The sequence below is a fragment of the Culicoides brevitarsis genome, chromosome 3 (genome assembly GCF_036172545.1).
Source record: "Culicoides brevitarsis isolate CSIRO-B50_1 chromosome 3, AGI_CSIRO_Cbre_v1, whole genome shotgun sequence".
In the NCBI taxonomy this organism is placed as follows: domain Eukaryota; kingdom Metazoa; phylum Arthropoda; class Insecta; order Diptera; family Ceratopogonidae; genus Culicoides; species Culicoides brevitarsis.
In genome coordinates, this window is record NC_087087.1 from 14,720,101 (window position 1) to 14,730,343 (window position 10,243).

The 10,243-nt window shown below is 29.9% G+C and overlaps 1 protein-coding gene across 2 annotated transcripts; it reads left to right on the plus strand.

The window, feature by feature from the left end:
- The first annotated feature begins 115 nt into the window (after positions 1 to 115).
- LOC134834114 (GTP-binding protein 2) lies at positions 116 to 5,706 on the plus strand. 2 transcript variants are annotated; one of them, XM_063848663.1, is made up of 3 exons: positions 116 to 202; positions 2,565 to 3,053; positions 3,938 to 5,706. In XM_063848663.1, the coding sequence occupies exons 2-3, from the start codon at positions 2,591 to 2,593 to the stop codon at positions 5,290 to 5,292; spliced, it is 1,818 nt and encodes a 605-aa protein (XP_063704733.1). In that variant the 5' UTR covers positions 116 to 202; positions 2,565 to 2,590; the 3' UTR covers positions 5,293 to 5,706. The 2 variants fall into 2 exon arrangements, with proteins under 2 accessions (XP_063704733.1, XP_063704734.1); XM_063848664.1 differs by lacking the exon at positions 116 to 202 and adding an exon at positions 2,216 to 2,308.
- The last annotated feature ends 4,537 nt before the right edge of the window (positions 5,707 to 10,243 follow it).

A 10,243-nucleotide genomic window follows, 5' to 3' on the forward strand; every position in this document is an offset into this window, starting at 1 on the left:
CCATCGATACTGGGCACTTCTGTACGGAATTATCAATGAGGAGTACGAAAAAGTGAATGTTATCACTGAGAGACGCCTCACAAAAATCTCAGCTGACTCTCATTGCAAAACAAAACAAGATTAAACAAGTTCTGAAAATGTAAATTTCTGTTAAAAAAATCCAAAATTTTTGACAAATTTGATAATTTTCGGGATTTTTGAGGTATGTATCCTCCGAATTTCATAAAAATTGTTAAAAAATCGAATGAAACAACGGAAAATTCCCCGAAAAAAAATTAGCGCTGAAAAAATTTCGCCATTTTTGGTAATCCAAAGTCGATAAACAAAGAAAAATTTAAAGTTTTTCTTGTTTTTTCTTCGAAATCGTGACATGGCACGTGAAATTATTGAAATTATTAGAACATATACTCAAGAAAAGTGAAAAATAAGCTGCTTATAAGAAAATTCAATGAAAAAATAGGAAGAAAAAAAAATCAATGGCTTTGTGTACACAATTCCAATTAACGTACATAAAAAATACAGTTATGTATGGTGGTGCAATACCCTTTCACTTTCGATTCATATTCAGTTCAGTTATCGAAGTTTTGATACCAAATTGGGTCAAATTCGTATTTTTGAGGTTTTTTTGTTTAAAAAACGCAATTTCGGTTAAAGACAAGATAAAAATATTTCGAAAAGTCGTTGCCAAGTTTTTTTTTTCGTCTTGTTAATGCGACTTTTGGCAGGCGAACAGCTGTGAGCAGCAAGCCGTTTTTTGTTTGTTGGTAAACAGAATTTTATTTTTAGTTATTAACAGTTTTTTTGTTGTTTATTAAAACAGGTCTTTCTTTCTTTGGTCGATTGTTTGAAACGCAAGTTGTTTGAGTGTCTGTGCGATAATTTGATGATGTTTGTAGGTGAATATTTATTTATATAGCGAATGTTGTTAAACAAAAGACGTTTAAGGGGTAGGGAGGATCGTTTTAACGGATTTTTTGAAGATTTTAAATTAAAATATTTGACAGGTGTCAGATGAAATGTCAAATTTTAGATTTTTATCTATTGAAATTTGACCTTTTATGTAAATTTTTATAGAAATGAAGGAAATTTTTTAATAAAATGTTCAATTTGAACAACAAAAAAATTTAAAATTGCATAGAAATTGTCATTTTAACGAAAATTTTGACATCTGTCAAATTATTTTCTGTCAATTTTTCTTCAAAAGTAAATTTTAACAGGAGAAAATATGTCAAATGTCATAATTTTTGCTTTTAATTTAAATTTTTTAATTAATTTTGAAATATCTCTTTAATCAAATTTGACGTTTTAAAGAAATTTTTGACAGCTGTCATATTTACAAAATTGGTTCTAAATAATTTTTTGTCAAAATTAGTTGTAAATTGACATTTCAATTTTTTTCTTTGTCAAATTAATAGTTTTTGATATTTATTTTTTGAATTGTCAATTTTCTAATTTTGACAAATAATTATTTAGAATAATTTTTTTAAATATGACAGCTGTCAAAAATTTCAGTTTTCAATTTTTACCGAATTTGAAAGATTTTGTGAACTTCAATTTGCCATCTTAAGATTTTAAGCTAAAAAAAATTTTTTTAATTCGTAAAATTTTTATAAAATTATAGGTTAAGCAAAAATTTTGACAGCTGTCAATTTTAATATTTTTTTATTTTTTACGATTTTTTAAAATTTTTGTTCTAATTTTCTTTAAAAACTTTTGAATCTTAAAGAATTCAAAAATTTAATAAAAAATAATTCTAATTTTTCAAAATTTTTAGAATTTTTTATATTTTTTACAATTTTACAAAATTCTTCAAATTTTCGTTGAATTTTTTCTTAGTATTATATTTTTTATTGAATTAAAAAATTTCAAAATCTGTAAAAAAAAATTAAAAAAAAAATAAAATAAAATGAAAATTAGATAAAAAAAAAAGTTTAAAAAACTTCTAAATATTAAAAAAAAAATTTTTTCTCATTTTTTAAAATTTTTGAGTTCTTTAACCCCAAATCTTCACTTTTTCAACCTTCATCTGACCTGACTTTGACATTCATTCAAACAAAAAAACTGTTCCTGTCTAAGATTCATGCACACAATCCGAAAAATCGGCCTTGAATGGCTTTCACGTGCATTGCTCTGTATGTCCATTAGACGAGTATTTGTTGGTTTTATACACATAATAAAATTTATTTTACTTCAGTGAGTGTCTTGAACGGTGTTAGTCTCGTTTGCCAGCTGATTTACACGAAATTTTTCAGAAAAAAATTGTTTTCGTGGAATAAATTTTCTTATTTTTTGTGGCGCGAAGCAGCACGTAAGCAATTTTTCGAAATTTTTGTGCGTGGCTAATTTCTTATCTTTGAAAAAAATTAAAAAAAAATAATTTTGATAAGAAAAGTGACTCACATTGCGCAATTTTGTTCAATTCTAACGAGTCGTTGCTCCCTCCATTTCCATGATTATCGCATCAAATTATCACGTTATTTATTACGAACGAACGGGAAAAAAGATAGAAAGTGTTTACAAACAAAACAACTGATCAGCTGATTTTTTTTCTTCTTCACTTTCAGCAACTTTTGACGAATTCCAAGCAAAAATGGATGGATTTTTCAGTCTTTTTGATCCGTCGGAGGACGACAATGCGGGATCCGAGACGCGACATCGCACGAACGGACATCATCCGCGTTACAAAGACACGAACGGCAATTCGCGGCATCACAGCAACATCAAAAAATATCGCGGCGAAAATGGGCGCGAAGAACATCAAATTTTGGACTTTGATCAGGGCAAGTTGCCGCCCGAACCGCAACTCGGCAACATTGAGTACAAATTGAAGCTGATAAATCCGGGGGCGCAACGTTTGGAGCATTTGGTGACACAGATGAAGTGGCGTTTGAGGGAAGGCGCCGGCGAAGCAATTTACGAGATTGGCGTTTCGGATAACGGGCAGTTGTATGGATTGACGGAAAATGACATGAATGCGTCGTTGCAGACTTTGACGACGATGGCGCAGAAATTGGGTGCGACGACGAACGTTCTGAGGAGGAAAAGTATTCCAGGTGAGTTGAGAATTTTAAAATTAATTTAATTTTTTTCACATTTTGTCACATTTAAAAATTTTTTAATCAAAATTAATTTAATTAAAAATTAATTAATTTTAATAATAATTATTTAAAATTAAATTAAAATCATTAAAAAATTAATAAAAAAAATTTTTAATTATAAAATTAAAATTAATTTATTTTATTTAATTAATTGAATATTAATTAATTTATTAATTATTATTTTATTAAATTAATATTTAATTACTATTTTTGTCAAAATTAATTAATTTAATTGTTTAAAAAATTTATTATTAATTTAATTCAATTTATTTTTTAAAAATTAAAAAAAGTAAATTTATTTAATTAAATATTTTGAAAAAATAATTTTTTTTTTATTAAAAAAAATTTTAATTTTTTGTAATAAATTTTTTTTAAATTTATTTAACGTTATTTAAAATTATTAATTAAAAATTAATTTAAAAAAAATTCAGAATTAATTAAATATATTAAATTAATTTTAAAAAATAATTTTTTTGAAAAAAATTTTTAAAAATTTAATTTTTTTTTAATTTTAAAAAAAATTTTATTTTAATTTTCAATTTTCAATTAATTTTTTAATTTAGAACGTTTTGAAATGGGGCATAAAAAAATTTTTCCATTAAAATAAAAATAAATATTTTTCAAAAATTAATCTTTAATAACGAAATTAATTTTTTTTCATTAAAATTTCATTAAGAAATTACGTTTTTAAAGATTTTTTAATCAATTTTTTAGATAAAAAATATTAAAAATTTTTAATTTTTTTTTAAATTTAATTAAGACAAATGACAAAAAGTGAAATTTTTTAAAAAATTTACCTTAAAAAAATTATTTCAAATAAAATTTCAATTTTCCCACAGGTCGTCGTTCAGTTTGCGAAGTCCTCGTACGCAAAATTCCCGAAGATCAGCACAACATCGAGCTCCGCGTCGCAGTTTTAGGCGCCAACGATGCCGGAAAATCCACTCTCCTCGGCGTCTTAACGCAAAACGAGATGGATAACGGTCGCGGAAGGGCTCGTCTCAACATGTTCCGGCATCTGCACGAAATCCAAACGGGTCGAACTTCCTGCATCAGTCACGAAACACTCGGCTTCGATGCCGATGGCAACGTCATCAACTACGGCGGCGGCGAAATGATTACCGCGGAAGAAATTAGCGACAAATCGACAAAGCTCGTGTCATTCATGGACTGCGCCGGCTATCGACGCTACATGAAAACCACGGTTCACGCATTATCGGGCTACTTACCGAACATTGCGTGCTTGGTAATTTCCGCAGCGGGCGTTAACAAATCTCTCGGCACCAATACGGAGGAACACATGCAAATAATTCGCGCTCTCGGGATGCCCTTCTTCTGTGTCATCACGAAAATCGATTTGACATCGCCCGAGTTGACAATTCGCGAATTGACGCTGTTTCTCACCTCGATCGGATGTCGCAAAGTGCCATATGTCATTTATAACGAAGACGATGTGCTAACTGCGAATGCTCGTCTCTCCGAAAATGTCGTTCCAATCTTTTGCGTTTCCAATGTCACGGGCGTGGGACTTGATTTATTGAGCAAATTCCTCTTTGTACTGTCGCCAGACACGAGCAACACGGAAAAAGAGCGTTTGGAGAAGGAACCGATCCTCTTTCACATCGACGAGATCTTCAAAGTTGCCGAAATTGGTCTCGTGGCGGGCGGATTGCTCGTGAAAGGAATTATTACGGAAAATACAAAAGCTAAAGTTGGTCCCCTGAACGACGGATCCTTCCAACCGATCGAAATTCAAACGATTCATCGGAACAAAGCGCCATGCCGCATCGTCAAGGCATTGCAAAGTGCATCACTTTCCTTCGCGGATGCCGAAAACTTACCTCAAATTCGCAGCGGAATGGTAATTCTCGCGAATGATGATGACGACGACGAAGGCCCGCCATTTGGGTCGTACTTCTTTCAGGCAACCATCAGTGTGCTGCATCACAAAACGACAATTAACGCGGGATTCCAATGCACCGTGCACATCAACTCGATACGACAAACTGCCATTATCGAAGGTATTATGGGCTCCCAGGGCCTCTCGACGGGCAAATCTGGCTCGGCGTTATTCCGCTTCGTCGGGCATCCGGAATACGTTAAACCGGGCATGAGAATTCTCTTCAGAGAAGGGGCGACAAAAGGCATTGGAACAGTAACGCAAGTCTTTGCCTTGAACGAAAAAGCTTGTTAAGCCCTTTTCTGACTTTTAAGCTTTCAAACGTGAATTAAAATTCGTACAAGATACGAACCAACTTTTATTAAACTACTTCTTAAGTTCAGAAAAAATACAAAACATGACGTTCAACAAAAAAAGAGAAATATCATAAAATATTCTGTGATTTCGCTTAAAAATAATTTTTTTCTATAGTAACTTAAATAATCACGTAGAGTAAAAAAATAGCAATATCGCTCAAAACTGAATTTCAACAAAAAATTTTTTCTAATATTTAGACGATAGAAACAAAAAATTAATTTATTTTTCATCTCATTTTACTTTAAAAAAAAACTTTTCAAATTAGAAGGAAAGCTTTCAAGAATTAAACAAAAAGTTGTATTATACTTATAAATATTAATTAATAGTGAATTTGACGTGAGTTTGTTCCTTTTTTGTGAGAATAGAATTACTATGCCGTCTTAAAGTGTACTAAATTTTATTAAAATCAGATATTAATTAATTAAATAGAATACTATATTTAAACAAAATACAAAAAAAAAACTAAATATTAGTGATCAGATCTAATAAAATGGGAAAAAATCATTTTCAGAGTAGTTAATGGATTTTTTTGTGAATTCAGGCAGGTTACTTATTCGAAAATTCATGGTAAGTTTTTCTATCCAGATTTTTTGAGAAAGGTTTAATTTTACAAAATGTTTTTTTATATATGAATTACGTTTTTGTATCATATCTGAAAATTAATTATTATATTTTTGTAAAAATTGAACTACTGAAAATTACATTTATGAAAAAAATCTTACTCCTTTAGCAAAGTTTTAAGTTCTTTTTCTTAGGTTCAAAGTTGTTTATTGTACTATTTCTCCAAGTTCATTTTCTAAAATATGTATTGGAGTTTCCTTACGTTGATTTGCCTATGAAAAAATTTTCTGCTCAGGCTCAAAAAACTTACGCTTTCCTTTTCAGGAATTCCATTTACCTTGTAACCGGCGACAGGATTAGAAATCCAAAGGTCACGGACTCGAATTCTGCCAGGGATGCCAAATGTAACCGAAATTTAATGAAAAACCTCTTTAACTTTATTTAACAGCTTTATTGTTTCCAAAAATCCTCTGAATCTCTCAACCACGTCTTTACTCCTTCACTCGAGCCACAAAAATTGCGTTTTTCCGTAAAACCGACGACAGGTTATAGCGACATTACCTGTCGCCGGTTACAACCTAAAATACAAAAATACTTGTGAAGCACAATTTTCATCAAAAATGGAATTGTTTTTTGAAGTAACGATCCAAATTAGCTCAATGGTTTGTTTAATTGTCAAAATTTGACACTGCACAAGGCAAAGCGTCGGCAAAAAATTCATTTTAACCTCAAATTTTTCAAGTCAGCCATCTTGAAATATGTATCTAAACTGATTGCCTATTGTAAAAATTTTGAAAATGCATAAGGCCTCAAAAAACTTTTAATAGTCATTTTGACTCTTTTCCCGGAATTCCAAATTTACCTTGTTCGTATCTCACAAAGGGATGCCAAATGTAACCGAAATTTATTGAAAACCCTCTTTAACTCTAACAGCTTTATTTTTTCCAAAAATCCTCTGAATCTCTCAACCACGTCTTTATGGACAAAAAAGGTGACTCGAGCCACAAAAATTGCGTTTTTCCGTAAAACCGACGACAGGTTATAGCGACATTACCTGTCGCCGGTTACAACCTAAAATACAAAAATACTAGTGAAGCACAATTTTCATCAAAAAAGGTTAATAACATGTCTTTATTGAAGTAACGATCCAAATTAGCTAATGGTTTGTTTGAATCTGTCAAAATTTGACACTAGCACTAGGCAAAGCGTAAAAATGGCGGCAAAAAATCATCATTACCTATACCCTCAAATTTTTCGAGTCAGCCATCTTGAAATCTGTATCTGGAATGATATTGTACTATGTTAAATACGGCATCTGAATGAAATGACTGATTGTACTTAACTAAACCTTTTCCATTGACACGAATCATGCTAAAATTAGCATAAATTTCTCCTTTTTTTCTCATTTTGACATAAAATGCCGCTAGATAGCTCTTAATTGTCATTGTGAATCCCGACATCCTGTTCAAAGAAGTTTATTTTGCTCGTTGTTTGCTTCTTCTCACAGATTTAACTTCCAAACAAACGATCGTTTAAAGCTTTTATATAATATCGTTACTCATTATCAGTTCTTTTGTTCTTTATTGATGATGGAGAGTTTTTTCCAAAAACAGGCTTCAAGATCCAACAATCAATTGATATTTGACCTATTATTTTGGATGATAGTTTTGGATAAATTCCATCTTTACTTAGTCATATTTTTGTCAAATAAGGCATTGGCAAGTTTTCTATCATCGATGTTATCGATTAAGCTTTAACCATTAAGCTGGCATCTGAGACTTCATACACATTTGGTTCATGTATCATTTTTTCTGATTCTAATTTACTAAACCTTTTCCATGAACACGATTCAATCTAAAATTAAAGTAAGATCCAATTCTTTTTAACCATTTTTCTACTTTACCTTCATCTTCTTCATTTCCTGTAAAATTTGAATAACCTGATACAGAACTTACCCAAACAAAAAATAACGAACTCCAATTTCAAATATCCATAATTCAAATGTCTCTCAATAGAGCAGCCAAACCACTCACTCAACCTTGATGTATCTGATTGGCTGAACAAATTACCACTCATTTCAAACTACAAAGTACAACTTTTAAATTATACGTTTTAAAAATTTTTATTTTACGCTATATAATCACAGATATCGCCTGCGAAATACTCACCCACAACAACAACAGCAACTACTACAAAAATCGCCCCGCAGACAATAAGCATCATCCCTTGTGCATTTTTCAAATACCGTCTGACTGAATTTTTTTGTTATTGTTATTTTGCTATTTACTCGTAACAATATATCGAACACGATGCATTTTAATTAAAATCCATCTGATGTAATAATAATAATAGTAATTTCAATGATGTACTCTCTCTTGGAATGATCGCGTGTGTGTTTGTGTCTACATATTTATAACTTTATTGTTTATTAATAGTTTTGTGTTTGTTTTTTGTTATTATGACGTATTTGATTGAACAATGCAAGTCAAGTGTTGTTGAACCTCTTTCTCTCTCTCTTTCTCGTTCGTTTGGTTTATTTCGTTTGCTACGTGATTCGAGTGGTATTACATGTGTCAATCGAGCCTTTTTTTGTAGGTACATAAAATATTTTTTTTATTATTTATCACAAAAGAACATGCATGTGTGTTTTTAATTAGGTTTATTGATTGTTTCTATCACGAGTATTTTAAGAGCTATTATTAGCTTGATTGTTCATTTTTTTTATATATCATTTCACTTTCTCATCGCACGTACCATAAATTAAACATCACCCTTCTTCTTCTTGTTCTTTCTTCGTTTCTCTGGCAAAAGGTGCATGTTCCTGGTCATTATGAGCCAACAATGGCAAAGTTAAGCTTATTATCGTAATATTAATGATCAGCAATTCTTTTTAACCATTTTTCTACTTTTCCTTCATCTTCTTCATTTCCTGGTTTTCTTCTTCGTCTTCTTGTTTTAAGGGGAGCCAGTTGCTCGGTGATAAATATCCTAATCCTTTGTTTATAGCAGACTCCAGTAGAGGAGACATGTGTGGATTTGGCAAATACCAAATGGCCGGAAAAGCAAAAGGGAAATATTAATTTTTCGTCAAAAAGTTTTTTGGACCTTTGATTTATGACAAAATTGAGATACCACTCCTTGTTTTACATTCCGTATAGGTGAAATTTTGTATCAACTTTAGTTTTCCTTTTCATTTAACATTTAACGAAAGGAGCGCAAAAGGAAAATGTTGGAGGAAAATCAATAAAGGATATCATCGTAATTCACATTCTGTTTTTTTCTTTTTGCTGAACTAATGATTACAACATTAACGATAACCTTTTTGTTTCGTATTTGGCGCGCGCGTGTAATATATTGCAAATGACCATGGATGGAAACAGATTAGGTTTTGGGCAGCTGTCTCGGAACGAACGACTAAACCGCAATTTGAGGTTTTTGGATAAACTTATTTAATTTTACGAGATTTATGGTTTAAAGTATTTTAATATTTTTTTTTTGTTTTCAGATTTTGCAAAGATTTTTAAGGGATGAACTAAAATTTGTAAGATAGAAAAAAATTCCAAAAAATTTTTAATTAATTTTTTTTTATTTTTTTTTTTTTTTTTTTTTTGCAAAAAAACTTAGAGGATAAATTAAAACTTGTAGCATAAAAAAAATTTCCATTATTTTTTTTTTATTTTTAGGCTTTAAGAAATTTTTAAAGGGTGAACTAAGACTTGTAAGATTTTCAAAAATCTCAATTAATTATTTAAATTTTCAGATTTTGTATACATTCTTAAAAAAATCTAAAACTTGTCATATTAAAAAAAATTCATTAATTATTTTTTTTTATTTTATAAAAATTTGAAAATAATTTAAATTATTTTTTTTATTTCCGATTTTTCAAAGATTTTTATAGGATGAACTAAGATTTTTTTAAATTTTTTTTTATTTTCAGGATTGGAGAATATTTTCAAGGAATGAACTAACCCTTGTAAAAAATTAAAATAATTATATTTTTTTTAATTTCAGATTTTGCAAAAATTCTTAAAGAAGAACTAAAAAGTGTAAGTTTTAAAAAATCTTAAATAATTATTTTTTTTCTAATTTTCAGATCCCATAAAAGTTCAAAACCAAAGACAGACAATTTACTATGAAAAAAAAAAATTTTTTTTTCCCAAAAATGACAAAATAAGAACTAATGTTACATGTAAAAATCTACTCCGACATGTATATCGATTCTTGCGTTTTTTTTTCGGAAAACATAATTTCCTGTACAACCGAGTGAATGACTGAATTTTTCTGATGGTTAAACATCTGATTTTCATCCGGTTTGTTGTTAATTGCC

Coding starts and splice junctions, on each gene's coding strand:
- LOC134834114 (XM_063848663.1), top strand. CDS start 2,591: ATGGATGGATTTTTCAGTCTTTTTGATCCGTCGGAGGACGACAATGCG. Junction 3,054..3,937: donor GAGGAGGAAAAGTATTCCAG/GTGAGTTGAGAA, acceptor ATTTTCCCACAG/GTCGTCGTTCAGTTTGCGAA.